Source organism: Serinus canaria, chromosome 19, assembly GCF_022539315.1.
Source record: "Serinus canaria isolate serCan28SL12 chromosome 19, serCan2020, whole genome shotgun sequence".
NCBI lineage: Eukaryota > Metazoa > Chordata > Aves > Passeriformes > Fringillidae > Serinus > Serinus canaria.
In genome coordinates, this window is record NC_066332.1 from 10,700,176 (window position 1) to 10,720,634 (window position 20,459).

General features: G+C 49.9%; 1 protein-coding gene across 9 annotated transcripts in view; it reads left to right on the top strand.

Annotated features, from left to right (window-relative positions):
* The window catches only part of TSPOAP1 (TSPO associated protein 1), a 67,157-nt gene that overhangs the window by 3,520 nt on the left and 43,178 nt on the right, over positions 1-20,459 (top strand). For 7 of the 9 annotated variants that reach the window (XR_007779137.1, XM_018919264.3, XM_018919269.3 and 4 more), the window contains exons 2-6: positions 8,444-8,551; positions 10,105-10,233; positions 11,899-12,075; positions 15,270-15,524; positions 20,125-20,232. Coding sequence is in view for 6 of the 9 variants with exons in the window: in XM_018919264.3 (XP_018774809.3) it covers positions 8,444-8,551; positions 10,105-10,233; positions 11,899-12,075; positions 15,270-15,524; positions 20,125-20,232 (777 nt within the window). In the remaining 3 variants the exon portion in view is untranslated. Of the gene's footprint in view, positions 1-8,443; positions 8,552-10,104; positions 10,234-11,898; positions 12,076-15,269; positions 15,525-16,378; positions 16,552-20,124; positions 20,233-20,459 lie in introns of those variants that run through there. The other 2 variants (XM_018919270.3, XM_050981802.1) reach the window with 2 other exon arrangements.

Sequence of the window (20,459 nt, forward strand, 5' to 3'; positions counted from 1 at the left end):
GACCATTCCCTGGTCCCATCCCAGAACGATAAAGGCAAGGGACACAGTTAGGGTGCTCTAAGCTAGTTCTTGTGACTTCTTCTCAATCACAAAAGGTTGCTCTGGATTTGAATTTCTTAAAATCCTAGCCTCAGCTTCCCTTGAAGTCATGTGGACCTGAGAATATTCAATAAATCTGTAAACCCAACTGAAAATGCTTAAGTCAAGGAGCCCTCCAGTGAGTAGGAATTTAAATAGCTGCAAAAAAAAAACAACCCAAAACAACATATTGGTCCCAGTGGGGCTTGATAAAACAAAGCAGAGACACAGGAAGAATTATAAAATGCTGGTAAATATCCTCCACATCAAGTGCTCAGGCCAAGCTGCATTTAATTATAAGCTCAGTGCCTTTTGCAGGAATTTGTGGTCTTTCAAGAGCTTCAAATATTCCATTGGCAAAGATGGAAAGCTTCATTTAGTGTCTGAGGGTGTGTAGAGCTGCACCCTTGATTGGGAAGGGTAGGTCAGCAGGATGAAAGATGGCAGTAGGACAGGCAGACCAAGGGCAATGGAGCCAGTTCTTGCCATTTCTTGCAATCCAAATTAAAAGGTTGTATTCCATCATGCTCAAAATCTGAGTAAATTAATTTTCTTTGTCTTGGCAGTGCACAGTCTCATGCAAATGCCTTAGTGCTGTTTGCTGCAGCAGTATGGATGCATGGCCATCTCAGGCAGCTGCCTGCCAGGAAGAGCCAGTGCCTCTCTATTTGTAGGAATGAATGGAAAACAAGGCTAAGTGAGACTAGGAAGGGGAAAGCAATGCTCATTTTAGCTCTTTTTTGGATTAAGCTCATGTCTTCTGTGTAAAGATATGTCCAAATGGTTTGGCCAGGTCACTTGTGTGGGATGTGGAGGGTGACAGACACCACGCAGTGCCTCCTCACTGTGTCCTTGGCTCCTCTGGGCTGGTGGAGATAAACTGGATTTGGGACAGGGCTGTCACACCGTCTTGCTGTTGGCCGTTGCCAGACCATGACCAAGATGAGCAAGAACACTGATCCCAACCTCGAATCACAAAATCCCAAAGTGGTTTGGGTTGACCCTTAAAGCTTATCCAGTCCCACCCCACTGTCCCAGGATGCTCCTAGCCCCCTCCAGCCTGGCTTTGGGCACTGCTGGGGATCCAGGGGCAGCCACAGCTGCTCTGGGCACCCTGTGCCAGGGCCTGCCCACTCTCACAGGGAGCAATTCCTTCCTATCTAATCATGACAAAGCCTGGGCAACTAGAGCAGGATTTTAGCCAATGTGACCCAAAATAAAATATGTTCCTGGCCCCTAGGAAGCTGCCAGTGATTTGGAAAATAGGGAGAAGTAGGTGAGAAACTGCAGTGCAGATTTCTGGGAAAAAATTGACTTGACATACCAAATCTGCCCCTCAGCTCCCTGATGTACTCTGTGAGGTGGAAGAGAAAATATACCTCTTCAGAGCTGAATATGTTGAGGAATCAAGTATTCCCACTTGATCAAAGCACACCTGTGATCAGGATGTTGCTGCTGAGGCTCTGTGGTGAGGAGAGCTGGTGTTGACTTTGCAAGCCATGATCCTCTTAGAGGGCTGTGGTTCTTCTGTATGGGCCAAGGATTTACTGAGCTGCAGCTCAGTGGCTTCCCAGGGTGAAGGCAGAAGTCTCATGCCTCTCTTGGGAGTGTTTCTCTGGATTAGAGTTTCTGTTACAGGAAAGATGAGATATCAGAGAACAATCATCCCTACTCCAGCCATCAAATACCAAACCTGGAAATAAAAAAAATTTATCATTCTTCACCAGGGCTTTTTGGGGTATTTTGCATGTTCACAAAATATAATTATCTGACCCATGGCATCCAGAAAGAGTCCAGATGCTCCACAAAGACCTCAGGGTGGTCTGGGCCTGAGCCTGCCATGCTGGGAGCTGCAGACTGACCTCTGCTTCCAGCTAAGTAACAAAAAGCTCCATAAATGTCCTGTAGTAAGCCAGTACCCATGTTTTAGCTTAAATAATTTGCAATGTGCATCATGAGTACACAGCAGCAGAGGTTGCAAAGTCTTTCTGTGTTTGCACTGAAGTTTTTCACACATTGCTTCCCACATCTTCTACATTTTGCATTTTTTTAAATATGGTGGAAATAGTGTTGCATGAGCTATTTCTCTGCAGATTCAATTATTTGTTCAGCAGCATCCAGAAAATTCTGCAGTGGGGGAAAAAGACAGCTTGACTGCCTTGGCTTCAGAATGTTATAGCCTAACTAGGTTTTGTGGTGTACAGCCTGTCTTCTACGCATTCCCCAGGTGGGCAGTGAAACAGCAACATCCCCTGAGTGCAGTGGGGATGAGCACAGTCCTGCTTTACCAAGAGTGGAGCTTGGCCAAATCTTTCTGGAAGCAGGTAAGAGACCAGGGAGATACTTGTACACCAGTGTTCAAAGGGTAGTTGGAAGAACAGGCTTTGTACCTTTTTTTCACCTTACAAAATGCAGATATCTTTCTTACAAGGTGTCTATGGGGCAAAGACCAGGCAGGGGACACCGGCGTGGTCAGGGGTCACACAGTGGCCCAAGAGTAGGGGGGTGATGTTCCTGTACTTGAGGAGTGTTGCACAACCTTGTGCTGCTGCAGGTTATCTGATAGATCAGCTGCAGTGTGTGGCTGCACACAACCTGGGATTGTGAAACACTCTGCTTAACATGGAGAGAGCTGGGTCACAGCTGGGGAAAGCCTGTCCAGGGCCACACAGACCTTGTCATGCCTCTGCTTCAGGTGGGTCGTGGCCATCTGGAAGCAGGGACACGTCTCCATAGCCCACTGGAGAGCAGGGCCAGGAGCAAACTGGCCAAACAAAAGAACTGGTGACACCAGCATTGTCCAACCAGATGAGAACCTGCACCCTGAGCAGCACCTGTCCCTTGCCAGAGTCGTCCATGGCTTCTCCAAACCCTCCAATCCTCACAATTCCCTGCCCTATTTTCTGTCTGATGGTGAAGGAGGAAGAATTACATGTGCAGCACCTCAGGAGCATTTCAGAACCACCTTCCCAGCAGCCGTGAGGTATTTCAGTGAGGTATTTTCTCTCATCTCCTTGCAAATCCTCACATCTTTTGGATTTGCTGTCAAATGTGAGGAATTGTGTCGCATTGCACCCTGACCCCGCTGCAGCCTTGGATTTTGGAGAGCTGATCCTCTGCCTTGGGAGTTTATTTTCCACTCACATTCCTCCCTGTCTCAGTTTTGCAGGAACATTAATTTCTCCCTGGCTGGGAGGCTGGAGAAGCTGAGCTCATCAAAGGACAGTGAGCCAGGTCCATCAGGGCTATTGAGCTGATTATTCTCCTCCTGGAATAGCTCAGTTTGTGTTCCTGGGATTCATAACAGTGCTTCCACAGAGTGTTTTAAGATAGAGAGAACCTGGTTTTACAAGACTCCAATTTCAGCTGCATCTCATTTTAAACACCCAGTCAGGAGTGTATGAAGAGCTGGCAGTGGTCAGAGGGTGTGCAGGAGAGGATGCCTGGGGAAATGCAGAGAAACAGCAAATGTATAGTGACTGCTCCCCTGAATATTCCCTCAATATCTTCCAATTCATGGCTCCAGCGCTCCTCATGTTGGAGGCGGGATTTTTGAAGTTAATAGCTTTGGATGGATTTTTTCTTCCATGAATTTGTTACATGAGGTGATAAAAATCAGATAAATGAGGAAATCACATAAATAAGGGCAAGTAGTAGGCTGGAAGAGGGATGGGCAGCAGGAGAAAATGCTGACTGATGGAAAGGGGAGTTGGCAGCACAGAGGGCTTTGGGGAAGTGCCCTAAAGGCAAAGGCACAACAGAGATGTTTGTCTCTGAAACCAGGAACAGTGCAAAATGCAGGAAGGAAGCAGGACAAGCACAGTGGGACACACTGCCTGTCAGAGGAGTGGCAGGATAATCAAGCTTCATCTCAGGCATGTCTCTTCTCCCATACCTTTGGCAGCACTGTTCCTGTTCCCTGGGTGGGGATGTGCTGGCTGCTCGCTGTGCCGGCAGCACTGGGGCTGCCTCTGCTCATTGACCCAACAGGAGGTGAGGCTATTTTTGTCTTGCTTTTGACATGCAGTGAGGGCACTGCAAAAGAGCAGCCTGTGGAAGATAATTTTGTCCTGTGAGGTGCCTGATTCCCTTGAAACTGTCTGGAAGAGAAGAAAATAGATTTGAAATGACAGGCTACATTTCCAAGTGAAGAGGATTGAGAAGTTAAGGGAAATAATTACTAAAGTCAGGTGGAATGAACAGCTAAAGGGCTTTGGCATGGAGGCTTGGGGACAATGACTTCAAATGAAGTACAGGTTGTCGATATAATATATCCAAGACAGCAGGAGAGCTGGGATAGCTTCACCTGGGTCACTCTGCAAGTTGTCTGCAGAGGAGGGTTGTATTCAGAGATTGCTCCTGCAAAGCAAACCCAGGAACTGGACCCTGGATCAGCTGCAGATGGAGAAACCAGGACATCTTCAGATTGTCAGTTTTTTATACACCTTTAAATTGTGTGTGGTTTCTACACCCTCAAATTAGGTATGTTTTCAAATCAGCTGTGTGCCTGCCTGTTTCCAAAGGCTACCTGAGACCTCCTGTTCATGGGGTCACCTGGTAAATTCCTCCTCCCCGTTGGGCTTTCAGCAGGGATTTCAAAGCAAGGTTTAGACTTTGGCTGTTCCGCGGGGCTGGCTGGGGGAGCCCTGGGCCAGTGGGTGCCAGGCCATGCTGCGGTGCCGGCATAGCCCCAGCCGCATTGCAGAGCACGGCTGCAGGCAGTGCCTGGCTGATTTACTGTCCCCTGATGGCCTCCTTCAAGTTTTCTGCAGGACTTTAAGGACTGTGCTGAATGCTGGGTGCTCCAGAGGGATTTTGCCTGCATGACCCATTTAACAGCCTGGCTGGGCGCCTCTCCCTGCAAAAGCTGCTGCAGCTCTCCGGTGCATTTGAAGCTTTCAGGTGAAAAAGCATCAGTTTTATGGCAGCTGCCATGCTGAGGCTTTTCTTTCTTTGCTGTTTTCAATGCACTGGAGAAACTTTGGGCTCTACAAGCCAAAAGAGATGACAGATGAAACAGGCTTCAAAGCCAAGTGCCTGCTGCTCTCCTCCCTCAGCATCCCTGCTGTTCTGCTCCTGCCTTCCTCTCAGTTTAGAAACTTTCCTTGTGGCAAAAGACCATGTCACTTGTGTTAATTTTTAGGTTAATTTTTTAGTGGCCAAGGATGCTTCTGATCTGGGGAATGTGGCTGCCAAGAGACCCTCTCTGCTGCCCCATAGTGTCAGCTCTGCCTCGGCTCACAGAAAACCTCCTTGACCAAGGAACGCATTTGGATTCCAGCTCCTTCTGACACTTCTGTATGTCTTCATCTGGATGAGTCACTTCGGGGGGAGCCTCTGTGTCTCTCCTACCTAATGATTTCTTCCAGGTTCCCATGAAAAGCACCATGGGAGCCCTGAGTGCAGGCAGCAGCGAGGCTGCGCCGTGCAGTGCGGGATCCTTAAGGAACTGCAGAGCGGTTGACAAATTAAAAGCCATTTCATTATAGGAAATGAATGTTTAATGAGCGTGGGATGACGTCTAGACAGCCCTTCAGTTCCAGGCTCTCTGTGGTCTTGGAGGAGGGCTCAGCTGACGCAGCCAGCACTGGCTCAGAGACAACAAGGTTTGGCAAAGCTTTTGTGGCAATGAGGTCCCTGTGTGGGACAGACGTCCTGGCACAGCAAGGATCTCCTGCCTCCACGTCTTCTCGCTGCTGCTGTCCCTTGTGCCTCTCTGGGCAAAGCCCCAAGGAGCTGCAGCCCCAGAGGGACGTGCTGACACAGGGGACACTTGGCCCCGTGCCTGGCCCCAGCCTGGAGCACACAGCCACACTCCCCTGCTCCATGGCACTTTACCTGGGGAGGCTACCACATCCACAGAATGGGAAGGGACATGCCAGCCTTTGCCATGTCATGGGCTCTGGAGTCATGACAAGAAACCTGGGCTGAGCTGGGGACAGTCTGGCATGTTGGGGGTGAGGGGTTATGAGCCTTTGCATCTTGCCCTAATGAAATAGTTTATGGCTACAGAAATGGGGTTTCAAATGCAGAAATTTCAGTGTAGGTCCCCAAAATATCCCCATGCTGTGCTGAAGGTGCTGATTGTCCCCTACTGAAACTCCATGCTACTGACGTCAGAAGTTCTGGCTGGCTGCTGGGTGAAGCAGGAGCACATCAACTCCTCCTCAAAAGCTCTCCTGCTCCCATCCCAGCACAGAGGCTGCTGGCTCATGGTTCTCGCCCTGTCTCAGGGCAACCATAGGCAAGAATTTTGAGAGCTCTTGGCAGTGGCAAGGAGATGGAAATAATGCACTTTGACTTCATTGCAGGGCTGCCTGCTTGGCTCTGAGGGTGGCAGCAGGGGATCAGCCTGAGGCGCTGCCATGCACAGGACAGGAGATGCTGGTAGGACTCCTCTCTCCATGAACCTGTGCCCTCTTTGTCACCTGCAGTATTCCCTATGTGGATTCCCAGGCCAAGAAAGTGCTTTGTTGTTCCTGGAGCTGGTGATGGGGGAAATGGTCTCTGGGACACCTCATTGTACCCGTAAAGCTACAGGGATAGGACTAATGCCGCAGGAGCTGGTACTGGGCACAGAGCTGTTGCACACAGCTCTCAGGGGAACTTCCTGGCATTCCTGCGATGCTGGGTTCAGGGATTTCCTTTGTTCCTGGGCCTAACCATCCCTGGAAGTGGCCCAAAGTTGTTACAGGGCGGGAAAGGGCACTCAGGTGCTGCAGTGTGATGACCCCCGGAACAGTGGCCTGGAGTGCCTAGGAGGGAAGAAAAATAGAGGAAGATGTATTCTTGCTTTCCAAAGTGTGGTAGCAGTAGTCTCCTTCTATGGGGCATTTCACAAACCCTGGGATATCTGTGGGGAGGGTGGGTGTCTACAAACCACTTTGTCAGAAGTCTGTCAGCTTGTGGCACATCATATCCTGGTGTCTCAAGGGGTTGATGGGACTGGGGACACCACATGAGGCTGATGGGAAGGGCTGGGTGTCATCTTCTGGGTGGTGGGGTTTTTTTGGTGTTGTTTTGTTGGTTTTTTGGGTTTTTTTTTTTAGCTGCTGTTTTCAACCTCCCTTCAGCTGTATTTTCCCTCCCTATTTTGTCAAGGCATTTCCACACAAGTGTGAGAGGTTGGGAGAGCCATGAACATGGCACCACACTGGGGAATTCAGTGGGAAGGGACTTTGTGGCACTGGTCTCCTGCCCTACCTCTACAATGGACACAATGGAGAAACCAGCATTGTTCCAAAGTGTAATGAGTTTTAGCCAGTCTCAGACCTCCTAGAGCTGAACTCCTGTCTGACCTCTTGCTACCCAGAAAGCTTGGGCAGCATTCTTTTGGGAGTGAGAGATGTTTCCCCAGTAGCTTTGGCTGGAAAACTGCAGGGCAGAGCTGTGCACACTGAGAAGGTTGTGGCCATTCAGCAGAGACTTGTTGGGCTCTTGAAGAGGGTCTCTCTAGACCTGCCCGGCTGCTGGGAAAACCTGCTGGACCTTCCTAAGGCACTGCCATATGGCAGCTGTGAAGCAGCAGCTCAGTTCCGAGCTTTGCTAACACCCAGAAATCTTTGCTGGGAGCTGGCTCCAGTAGCGAGCCTATGGTGAGCTGCTCTGGGCAGGAAGCAGCAACCACAAAATTCTATATACAGGTCATGGCAGAGGTGCTGCTGCTGCTGCTGTTGCTTTTGAGGTGGCAAAATGAAAGTGGCGTTTGCAAAGAATCTTGCATGTCACCTTCTTTTGGAGCCAAAGCTGACACAGAGAGGATGATCTGAGGTCTGGCTCCTAGGCCAAACACAAGTGCTGGTGTGGGGAAGAGGAAGTCTGGTTGCCTCCAAAGCCATGTGGTACTGGAGGCCACTGTGTCCTTTAGCCATGGGGAGAAGCACACATGCCTGGGGTGCCTGTATTGTATTGTATTCTGCCTGCCTGAGTCTTGCTGGCTCTGCCTGTGTTTCACCTGAGCCAGTTTGGATGGTTCCATGGCTCAGGACAACAGAAGGGTCTGGGCTTTCTTCTTGGGTGGAAGTTGAAAGAATTCTTAAAGCTATGGAGATTGCAGCTGTCACCCTCAAAGGCCAGTTGTCCCCCAGTGGACATGCAGTGCCTTGCCTCCTCTTAAAATCAGCCCTCACATTCCACCCTTTGCCACCAGCACCCTGACCCTGCCAGCCACTGGCACAGCCAGGACAGGCTCACCACAGGGCTGGGGCTGGTGTGAGGCTCCGGCCCCTCTGCCACTGCCCCTGGTGAATCCCTGTGGTCCTGCAGGACCTGCAGTCCCTGCCCCAGGCAGGTGAAGCCCTGTTGTCCTGCAGGACGTGCCTCAGGCAGGTGAAGCCCTGCCTTGCCTCTCCATACTGTTTTGCAGAGTGGGGCTGACTACAGCTTCCTGGTGAGCCAGAACACAAAGCTCCTGAGTGCACTGGAGGACCTGCGGCACCGCTGCTCTAGCCTGGCCGAGGAGAACAGCTTGCTGGTGAGCAGGAGTTGCTGCCATGGGATGCTGTGTGGGGAGGGAGTCCTGGACACAGACAGCTGCTGTCTGCTGCCAACTCTAAGAGATCACAGAATCACAGAACATGCTGAGTGGGAAGGCGCCCACAAGAATCATCGAGTCCAGCTCCTGGCCCTGCACAGACCATCCCCAAGAATCACATCATGTGCAGGACTGTTGTCCAAATGCTTCTTGAGCTCACAGGATAATCTGGACAGGGCCAGAGGACAAAGGAGGTCTGGTGCTATGAGTCCCCTGCATGCCTTCATCCTGCAGCCATTAGCTGAAGCTGGACCCTTCCCTGCAGTGCTGCAGGGGAGGGGAAGTTGCTCTTGTTTCTTCTTTAACTGGAAAAGTAGAAACAGTGATTCACTCAGCCTTGGCTGTGGGTGACAGTGCAGCACTGCCCCCTGCTCCCATGAGAGCCCAGCACCAAGATGCTCCCCAGCTGCACCCCAAAGCCAAGCCAGGCTGCCACAGTCTGGGCCATCTGCCTTCTGTCCCCTCCCTCATCCCTAACTCCCCAGGTGGGATTGCCAGGACTCTCAGGAAAGAGGGGATACTCCCTGCATCCTCCCTGGAGAGCATCACCCCTTACTAGTCCTGCACTGTGTGGGTGCAGCCCAGCCATGCTGGGCAAATTTGATTGCTCAGCATTTCAGATTCCTATCACCCCATTCAAAATGCATATTTTAGAAAATTTTCTTACACTAAAAGCATAAATTCATCATGACCTGCACCCCGAGGAGTTACCCCTTATCAATCATCTGGATTTTAGTGAAGCAGAAGCCTGTGTGTCAAATTTGACTCTCAAAAATCAGCCTTAGCCTTCCTGCCCAGGCACTCATGGTGCACTCTCAGAGGGGCAGGGAGGGAAATAATCGTGAGGATCAGTCAACCTGACATTTCTGCTGATGTGAAAAGACAGCATAACACATCTGGGTTCGACCTTGGGAGAAGGAGCCATTGGCAAGAGGCAGCTTATTGGAACAGACAGATAACAAATAAAAGGGGATTAAGAGTAAAGAGAATCAATAGGAAGAAAAGGGAAATTTGCTTTGCAAATATCATAAAGTCCTTTGTCGCCTTCTCCTGCTCATGCTTTGGTGTCAAGACAGAAAGGACACAGATAAGCTTGCTGTGGTAGTGCAGTACAAATCCTCAGGGATGTGTTGAGTCCTTTAATCCTGGGGATATAAACTGGGAAGACTCTGGAAGAGAAAGCCCAAAGGGTGGGTGGCCAGGATACCCTGATGCTGGAGACATGCTGAGTCCTAGCAGAGCCTGCAACAGGGATGTGGATGGAGAGGGACCATGTGGGATGGTCTGGGGTGGGGTGAAGGGCATCTTATGGAGACCGAGAGGTTACATTAACAAAAATACCAGGAGAACACAATTTTCAGGGACTGTTTCCAGGAGAACAAGCCAAGCCCTGGCCAGGGAAAGGCCTCTGTACCCTCTGTAGGTCAGATAGTGGCCAAGATGTTGGCTCCTGAGCAAAGGCTTCACCTCCAACTTTTCCTTCTGCTCTCCAGCGCAGGAGCTGCTTCCCCCAGACAGAGGAGAAGGTGAAGCACCTGAAGAGGAAGAACGCAGAGCTGGCAGTGATCGCCAAGCGTCTGGAGGAGAGGGCCCGGAAGCTCCAGGAGGCAAACCTCAAAGTGGTGGGTGCCGGGACCTGCCATGGCTGAGGAGCTGGGCTGGGAGAGCATTTCACCACTAGGACCTTTGGTTTTCTGCTTCCATTGAGCTAGAAAGGCCTTTCCTTTCCCTTTTTCTTAAACCTACAGCAAATATGTTTGGCACGTCATAGCAGAGCAAGAATTACCAACCCCAGCTATTGCCGGCTTCTCTACTCCTCTTGGGGGCTGGTTTGAGGAATTTCTTCCTGCTTGGTTTCTTATTGTAAGATCATAGTTTAAAGTAATTAACTCAGCTTTCCTTGGGCAAGTAATGAAAATAATTCATCTGACTTCAACAAAAAGAAACAGGAAGGATTTGAATAAGAAAAGGAGTGTGGTGAAGCAAAACAGGAAGGGGTGAGAGGCAGCTTTGTCCCATCTACACCTCACTGGAAATGCTGTGCAAGCCACAGGGCTTCTGCCTTTTCCAACCCAACATCAGCTTGTTGTGAACCCTGGAGTGTGTGACATGGTGCAGCAGCAGTGGGAGGTGGCTGTAATGTATGGGATCTTGGCCACACTTTCCTGAAGGAATGCAGGGATTGTGATGGGGAATTCAAGCTATTTAGGGTAGAAAGGAGGAAGTGAAAGCTGTGATGGAAAAAAGGTAGGGGGATTTCCTGGCACTGCTGCCCTTTTTGTCCCCAGGCACTGTGTTGCTCATCTGTCACAGGGTTTTGATACTTGCAGGGCAACAGATGGACTTGTGAGATATTATGTTGAGAGAAACCATTTGACATACTATGCAGATCCTCCAACACCGATACAAATACTGTTTTATTTTTTTCCCAGTGAAAGTCTGGGGTGGGGACAGTTTAGGGCCTGTGCAAGTCCTGGAGAACTGACTCCTGGGCTCCTGTGCTGGCCCACATGTCCTGACAGCAGCAAGTGCTGGGGTGACTGCGCCTTTTGGAGAGTGGGCTGGAGGTATAACCAGAGAAGGGGCCCTGAGGAGCTGGGGTTAATTTGGCACCAGGTCCCTCCTCTGCTTGGCACCCAGGTCCTGTAAAACCATGGACACAAAGCTTCTGCACATGCATGAGATGCTTGGGAAGACCAGGGGAAGAAAACTTTGCGCAGAGGATTCTGCATGCCTGATCTGGCACCAGAGGATCCCCTTCCCAGATTGTCAGGCTTTGTGCAGATGAAAATAGCTGGGCAGAGAAAGGAAGGGTTGGATAAACCCAGGGACTGGACGTATCCTCACTGCCCATAGGGCTGGGATGAACAGAGGGATTGAGCTGCCCTTTCATCCAAGTCTATGGTGCTGACACCCCTCTCTGCTGTCTTCTCTTGTCTTTTTTACCTCATCCTGGTTTTCTCCTTCCCCTACCCACTTCTGCCCTGCCTGCAGCCTGTGCTGGGTGTACCTATTGAGTACCTTGTCTTTTCCACCTATTCTTTAAGCCACTTTTCCATCCAGCCTTTCCTTTTCTACTTTTCCATAGGTCTGTCCTGCTCCTCTTCCTCTGTCTGTTTGTCTGTCCTATGGACCAGGCTGCATTTTTTAATGGTGCTCCCTGGGCTGGTTGATGGGGTGGTGGTTAAGGAACACCAAAGGGTGATGGGGTGGTGGTTGTTGAACACGAAGGGGTGATGAGGTAGTGGTTATCACACATGAACACACCTCACTGCTCTCTGGTGTAGGTAACTGCTCCGATGCCTCTGAAGGGCTCCAGCCTGGAACTGTGCAAAAAAGCATTTGCCCGCCAGCGTGCAAAGGACCTGACAGAGCAAGCCAGTGCTCTCCTGGCAAAAGACAAACAGATTGAAGCTCTGCAGCAGGAATGCCGGGAACTGCAGGCTAAACTCCTGGCAGGGAAGGTGAGACACTTTGTGGGACATAACTCTGGGGCTGGGGACAAGCGCAACAGCGGTGATGGAAACCAGGCTCTGGGAAGTGGTGGGGGGGAATTAGTCTCAAGTGGAAGCTGAAAACAGGGGAGGGGATTTGATGTGTGAGCCGAGTGGGGACAGCTGGGGGAGTGTGTGGCAGAGACTGTCCATATCTCTCCAGAAGAGTGCATTGGGGGACACCGTGTTTGTCCCTCAATCAGTTCATGGATCTGAGCTGCCATTTCCAGCAGTGACTAAAACTCCTTCCCTGGAAACTCCCGAGAAGCCAAAGACACAGGGTGACTTTTCAAAGGGCTGAGCTGCAAACAAGCTGTAGAAGCAGGCTTTCTTTCAAAGCGTTTCTTTGAGAAGCACATTCCCAAAAACCAGTCTAGATCCCAAGCTTCGTGCTGCAGCTTTCTGAGGAGTCACAGCCCCCATGAGACTGGGGATAACTCAGTGCCTCCTGACATGTTTATTATGAAGGCTACAAATCACCAGGCAGGGCTGGGTGTTCATGAAACCATCCACAGTGCTGGTGTCTGCTCCTGGGCTGGTGATCTGCATTCCCCTCAGTACCAGCACAGGCCATGCCAATATGAATGGTGGGATAAAGTGGTAATTCAGCTCATCCCGAGATCTAGGACTGGTCAGATGTGTTGTTCCTGCAAAGCTCTTCTCTGTGGTGGTTCTGAAAAGAGCCTCTGCAGACAGCTGGGGCTGGGTGAGATGGTTCCCCCCTCAAGGTGACTAAAGCAACCTGTTCTGGACATCTAAGTTGCATCTTTGATTCCAAACTGGATGCTTGCAGTTTAGGTCAGTTCAAATCTCCAAAGGATCTCAGTAACACTTGGGCCTATGCTGGTTTCCCCCTGTTTTGCTAATGCAAATGTGGTCAAGTGACACCTTACCTCCCTGCCCCCAGCTGAGCTGAACACTTGCACATCTACCTGTCCTACTTAAGTAGTATTTAGGTGACAAACACTTCCTCATTGAAAATAGCTTTATTTTTGTCCCTGACCTCCCCATATGTTTAGTTTAACTACAGATTTGAAGGTGGATTCTCAGCCTTTCCCTAATGTGGATCTAGTTAGGATTAGAATGTGGTGTATTTGGTGTTTGTACAGAGCTGCCCTATTGATCTTTCCTGGCATTAAACCAAAGGACAAACATATCCAGGTCTTTCTGTGCTCTACAGTGTCAGCAAGAAGTTTTCTTCCCATTCATTTGATTTCTCACCTCAGGCCTCCACAGAAAGGGGAACAGACCCTCTCCAAAGCACTCTGATTTTCCTAGCAGAGTGTGCTGGGCAACCTGAACCTGCTAGGGACAGGTATGACAGATTGCAAAGGAATGTGACAGAAGTGGGTGAGCAAGATTCATTCCTGGCCAAGGAAAAGCACATGGGTGCAACTCCCAGGGCTGACAAATTCAGTCACTGCCTTCCTAGGCTGCCCTGAGTGAATACCCTGTCCCTGGTGGCCCTGTCTATTGCACCAGCAACCGGGACATTGATGCCTGAGCAGGGAATCCACAGAAAAGAGAGCAATATAGATCATTCTGTCTGATCTTGTTTTTCCCATTTCTCTTCCAAGCAAACTGCTCATTAAATTTTAATTTACAGCTACTTAAAATTCCAAATTCCCCTAATCTGTCTGCAGCATGCAAAATGCATTATGCCAATGAAGGGTGTTTTATGCAGAGATATGATGTGCACACTCAAGAGTTTGTAACCAAATCAATTTTAATCTTGGCTATTTAAATCAGTAGAAATTTTTCAGTAGCAATGAAACGGATATACTCAGTTCCCTGGCAGTAGCAGAACTCACAATCTGCACCCTGGGCTGCAAATGTATTGGCCTCGTTTTGCAAAGCCAGGACTCTTAGGATGGAATAAAATAATTTCCTAAGATCATACTCCAGTGATCTGCTTCCAAACAAACCCCGGCTCTAGCTAAATCCAGGCTGCAATTTCTTGCAGCATGGATTCTTGGAAGTGGAAGACTGGGGGGAACAGCTGCAGGGGATTGGTATAATAGAAACTGAGGGGAGGACTGAGCTTTTTTCTACTCCCTTATTCCCCCAGGCTTTAGAGTCTGTCTGTTGGGAATAGTTGCCTTTTTGTGGTGGGGGAAGGGAGATTTTATACATAGACCCAGCCAATTTTGTTTAAAGAACTACTACCCTGATAGCCTGAACATGGAGCTGGCAGAGAGGAGGCCCAGCTGCTCACTTCTTGAATCTATAATCAGTTCCCATTAATGCTGCCTCAGTTTCCCCCTTGCAGCATGAGAGTAACCATGGTTCTCTCCACAAATTGTATTTATAAAGCATACACTGTTTTAGGGCAAAGAAGAAGCAAACAGGGAAGCAGATTAAATTTGTTCTGGATACCAGCTATGTCTTGAATTCTCTGGCTTAGGAGCTTTCCAGGGGAATGAACAATGTCTCTTCCAGCAGCAGATTTTTAAAGACAGGTTTTCATAACCTCATTTTGTACGTATGGGCATGCAGGTATGTGTTTCTTCAGCTTCCTGAAATCTGGAAACCTTTGAAGAATCAAACAAGCTGGTGACATATTCTCCCCAGTTTTGTAAGAGTCAGATTGTGCTGGTTTCCTTGAAAAGCTGCTGTGTTTGGGTCATGTGTGGATGGGAGTGACCCCTTATGCTATAGATAGGTGTCCATCACACATACTGTCTTGAGAGGAGAGAAATCAAGAATGTTAGGAAGCCAAATATTATCCTGAGAAAGAACTGACCAAATCCCTGTTCTTCTTTCCTGCAATCTATCAAGGCCCAGTGCTTGCCAGCACCCTCACTGAGGAGTAAAGAAAGCAGCGAGAGCTCTGGTTTGGCTGGGCTGTGAAATGACATTATCCTGCCACGCTCCCTACTGGCATGTGATGAGATGGCCCATGCTTGAAAAAACCCTGCACATCATGCTGGGAGAGCTGCAGGAGCATTACAGGCGGGGTTTCATCTTCACAAGGAATAATGTTTTTGCATAAAGAATGTAAAGCAAGTTTTGAGGCTTTGGAGACCCAGGAATCAGCCATGCACGTGTGCCACACTACCTGGGTTTTCCCAGCCTCTCCTCTTTTGGAGTTTGCATGTTAAATGTGAGATGTCCCGCCTTTTGGAGCTTGTCAGTGCCATGGTGCCATGGTTGGTTTCCCACAGGATGGCCCTCGCTGCCTGAACGTCACTGAGTTTGACCGCCTGCTGCGGGAATCCCAGCGAGAGGTGCTGCGGCTCCAGAGGCAGATTGCGCTCAAGAATTTCAAGGAGTGTCTGCGGTCCTCCAAAATGAGCTCAGGCAGTGCCATGCCCAGTGCTGCTGCATGTCCACAACCAATCAGTTCCTGCCTCAAAGGTGCACCTCAACCAAAGGAGGCCTTGGGAGACCCAGCGCTGGGAGGGAGAGCTTACAGGGAGGTGAGACAAGTGGGTCAGCGATCGGAAAGTTTGGCTATTTATTTTAATAGCTGTTAATTGCTGTTCTTAGGGAACTTCATTTGGAGAAGGTTAGGGCTGTGGCTCACATCCACTGCAAATAGGTGCAGTGCTGGTTTCCAAAGAGAAACATTCCAGCATCAGGTCTCAAGGTGAGGAGGGATGTAGATCCTGCTGGCAGCCCACACCAGCACAGGGATGCTGAGCTGGGCCAGGAGCTCAGTCCTGCTTGTTTTCCCTAGCGCAGGGCTCCCGTGCTGTGTTTTTCAGCCTAGGAAAGCAGGTAATGTTTCTTATTTGTAGAATCATGTAACGGTTTGGATTGGAGGGATCTTAAAAGTGCATCTCATTCCACTCCCTGCTGTGGGAAGGGACACCTTCCACTATCCCAGGTTGCTCCAAGCCCTGTCCAACCAGGCCTTGGACGCTTTCTGGGATGCAGCAGCCACAGCTTCTCTGGGCAACATGTGCCAGGGCCTCCCAATCCTGCCAGGGGGGAATTCCTTTCCAATATCCCATTCATCTCTGCCCTCTGACGATGGGAAGCCATTCTCTGTGTCCTGTCTCTCCATCCTTTGTCCCCAGTCCCTCTCTAGCTCTCCTGGAGCCCCTTTAGGCCCTGGAAGTGCCTCTGAGCTCTCCCTCGAGCCTTCTCCAGGTGAGCACCCCAGCTCTCCCAGCCTGGCTCCACAGCAGAGGGGCTCCAGCCCTTGGAGCAGCGCCGGGGCCTCCTCTGGACTCGGTCCAGCATCGGACTCCCCCCAGCCGGAGGCAGCTCCGGAGGTGTCACCACAGCAAAGGGCCTCCCCCAGTGCCGCCGCACTCGGAGCCGCAGGGCCCCGACGGCCCCTCCGCCCGCAGTGGTTCAGCCCGGCAGATCCGGGGCCGCCTCAGGGCGCCGCCCCCGCCGCGGCCGCGCAGCCGCCAGGTAAGACCGGGCCGGGCGGCTGTAGGGCTTCGCTGGGCCGAGGGTGCCTTGGGGCCTCGGACGGGGCTGCGCCGCCGCCAGGTAAGGCCGGGCTGCGCCGGGCGGCTCCGAGGCCCCGCCGGGGAGCGCGGCCGTTTCGGGCCGGGCCCTCCGCGGGGCCGGGCCGCGGGTGCTGCTGTGCCCCGCAGCCCCCGGGGCTTCGGGTCAGGGGTGTCCGAGCCCGAGCTCCGGAGGATGTGGCTCCCAGGGGCTCTGCCGGTTTCCACCCGTGTTTTCAGTGTAATACAATCCCACATGCCCCGGTGGGAGATTGGGCTATGCATCTTCTCCCCACCTTCCCCCCAGCTGCTTTCATTTATTGCCCCCCGGCTCTTCCAGCAGATGCATTGAATATTCATTCCTTGTCCGTCTCCTCCAAGTCACTCCTGGGTTTATAAAACCCTCTCATTCACCCGGTTTTTTTTTTTTTTTTTTTTTTTTTTTTTTTTTTTTTTTTTTTTTTTTTTTTTGTTTGGTGTTTTTTTTTTTTGTTTTTGGGGTTTTTTTTGGGGAGGGGTATTGTTTGTTTATTTGTTTTGGTTTCTTGTTGTTGTGGTTGTTTTTTCCAGTTTCTTCCATTATTCAGTGTTCATCATCTTTGTCTCCCTCCTTTGTGTGTTTTCTCTGTCAGTTTTGTGTTGGGGAAGCAGCGTGCAGCAGCATCCCGGATGCTGTGGCATTGATTTAGATGACAGCATAATGAAGTTTTCTCTCCCTTTCCCACAAGATCTCTTTACTTTTTTGTCTAAGCACTCTTTATTAAACCGTCATTAGTCTCTGTAATCATTCAGTGTCATGGGGCCCTCATCACTGTCTCTGCTGCATCAGTGCTTGCAGAGCACAGTTCCTGCTCCCTCTTATTCTGCCCTCTTATTTTTATGGAATATTTGGCCAAGAGAAAACCCTCCCCTCACCCCATGATGGCTTGGTATCAGCAGACACCTGTTAAAGGACTGCAGCGAATGTCTTCTGAGCGCCCAAGCAGGTTCCTATTGGGTCTCCCTCACCCACTTACTTGCTGACATCTTAAAAAAAAAAAACCTCTTTACATATTGTGAATATGTTTCCCCCACCACAATATAAGTTTGTTTGGATTGTTAAAAGTATTTGTGTTTTATGCAGTTTCTATCAGTTTGCCCAGAAATGGTGTCAAATGTACTGGTCTGTCTTTCTACAGATGTCTACTGGAATATGCTTAAAACTCTGAAAAATTCTTTAAGCATGGCATTTGCCATCTTCCAGGTGTTTTGTGTTAAGGCAGTGTTGGAGAAGTGACTTGCTGCACGGACTGATTCAGTTCCTGCTGAACTGAGGGATTCAGTTCATGCCAAAGGGGGTTTTAAACCGTGGGGTGAATACTACATAATCATCGTGGTTTATTGCTCTTTATTTTCTTAGCTTCCACAGTTCTTTTATACAGTTCAGTTTCAGAGAGGTTCTCAGCCTTGTTCTTCATAGTTTGATATTTCAGCCTCCATTTCCTGCCCCCCCCCCAAATTTGGCTGTGAAGAAGAGGGATGCACAGATGATTTTTTCCTCTGCCCTGCCCTTACCTTCCTTAAATGACCCATCCATACCTTGATTTCCACCTGATCCTGCAGGTTTTGTCAGACAAGATGGCTTTTCTCATGCATGTGCTTTGTTTCTCTGACTCGGGACAGTCTGTCCTCACTGCCAGAAGATTTTCTGTCTGACAAATAAGTCAGCAAGACTAAATCTGACAGCACTAGTGAAGGGAGGAGGCTGTTGCCAGTCCCTTGGCTGAACCTTGTAATATGGAGCATACTGCCTCGGGAGCAGCAGAGGAGGGAGCTGGAAATGGGCTCAGCCTGGAGCAAAGGAGGCTCAGGGGGGCCCTTGTGGCTCAGCACAGCTCCTGACAGGAGGGGACAGCTGGTGGTGTGGGGCGGTGGGGGGGGGGAGGGTCGGGCTGTGCTCCCAGGGAACAGGAACAGGAGGAGAGGGAACTGCCTCAGGCCGGGCCAGGGGAGCCTCAGGGTGGAATTTCAGCAGGAATTTCTTCCTGGAAGGGGTGCTCAGGCCTTGGTAGGCCTGCCTGGGGAGGTTTGGAGTCCTTGTCTTCAGAGAAGTTAAAGGAAGGCTGGACATGTAACTCAGTGCTCTGGGCTGGGGACAAGGTGGGGATTTGGCACAGCTTGGACTGGATGGGCTTGGAGGTCTTTTTAAAACTCAGTTATTCTGGGATTCTCTGAAATACCAGTTTGGTATTTAGTATGAGAAAGGTGGTTGAAAAGGAAAAAAGTATCAGAAATATTTCCACAGGGCTATTCCACAGTTAAATATGGGTTTCACAGCAGACCTGAAAGCTTCCAAGCACTGGGGCCCTTGAGGTGCCATGGGTTGGGTGGAGGATCCCAAGACTTCCATGTGCTGGTCGATGCACAGACTGTTGGACTCTGCAGTGAACCTTATTCCATGGATGATAGGGAGCAAGGGTCACATGGAAGGTGATTACAGAGTTGGTTTTTTGTTTTTTTTTTAAGCAAAAAATGAGAAATCCTTGGTAGCCTGGGCTTGAGTGTGAGCTCTTAGAGCTCTCAGGCTATCAGCATAAGAGCCATGAATATAGATGTAGATAAAACCTATGTTTTTCAAGACAAAAGTAAGTTAAAAATCACATCCCTAGTACTTAGACACTGCCCTAATGACTGGCTGTACAGGGAGCTCAGACCTCATCCCATGGATCCCTCAGCACTGAAGGTGTTCAGAGTGAAATGAGGAACCCCATGTCTGAGGAGAGGTCAGCTAAAGCTAAGGCTGAGATGGATTCATAAAGTCCTGCTGCTTCCTCACAGGTACAGGTTTGCTTTGATGATCTTAAAGATCTGTCCCTAAAATCTGTTTATCAAAAATAGCTTCACAGTTAATGTTTAAAACCTTATTAAGACCCTTTTTCTTCTGTCTCAGTTCTTACCCTGCAGTCAGGGCTTATTCTGGGGAGACAATGTCAAGTATCAGCCAAAAGCAAAAATTCAGAGGATTAATGTGTGTTTGTCTGCTACCCAAATGAAAAGGCATTTTGTTAGAAACTTGTGTACAAATGTGTATAGAAAGTGTCTCCTTTCATCTGGTTTGGTGGTGCACAAAAGCCATGGCACTGCTGCCATTTTAGCCCTTCCCAGTTACCAGCAGAGGTGGGATGCTGCATTGGTTGGTAGTGTTTGTCTGCTCTTCCCTGCCCTTAGATTCTGACACCTTCACTTATTTCTGCCCTTTTTGTGCTGTGTTCTCCTTTCTCCCCTCTGTTGCTTTGGGGAGGTCCATGAAAGGTGTGGCTGCTGCTGCCTGTCATTGGGTCATTAGGTGAGGCACAAATGGGAGCTTGGATCTGAGAGCTTCCAGGAGCCCATTGTTCCTCAGAGATACTTCAGTCAAGCTGGGCTGGTTGGCACTGGACTCCAGGAGATTCCCAGCACAGAGATCCCTGGTGAGCTGTCCAGCTTTCTCCATGTCAAGTGGTGCAGCTCAGAGATCAGGAGTTCCCTGTGGAGCGCTGCTCTCCTGGGTGGTACGGCCAGGAAAGTCCCTCTTTCCTTGGTGTGCTCTATAGTCTCAGGATGTCCCTGAGCTCTCTGGCATCTCTTCTGCTTTCAGGTGGAACCAGGTGTGCAACCGCTGGGACCTGCATCTGAAGGACATGAAAATTTTCCTCCCAAAAATGCAGTAACAAACCAAGAGAGCAGCAAACAGATACAGCAGCTGGTGAGCTGTGAACCTGGTTTTGGGGAAGGAGTGTGCGACTTTCTTATTTTTGCTGGGGTTTTCATATGTGCAGTTCAGGTGGAGATTTTGGGGACTGAAGTCTTTTTAGGTGCAGCTGCCCTGCAAAAGTGGGAAGTGTGGGGAATTGGCAGAAAAACATAGGCCATCTGCATGCAGAGTGTTGCTGGGTGGCAGCTCCAGGTGCTGGACTGGCAGGAGAATATGTC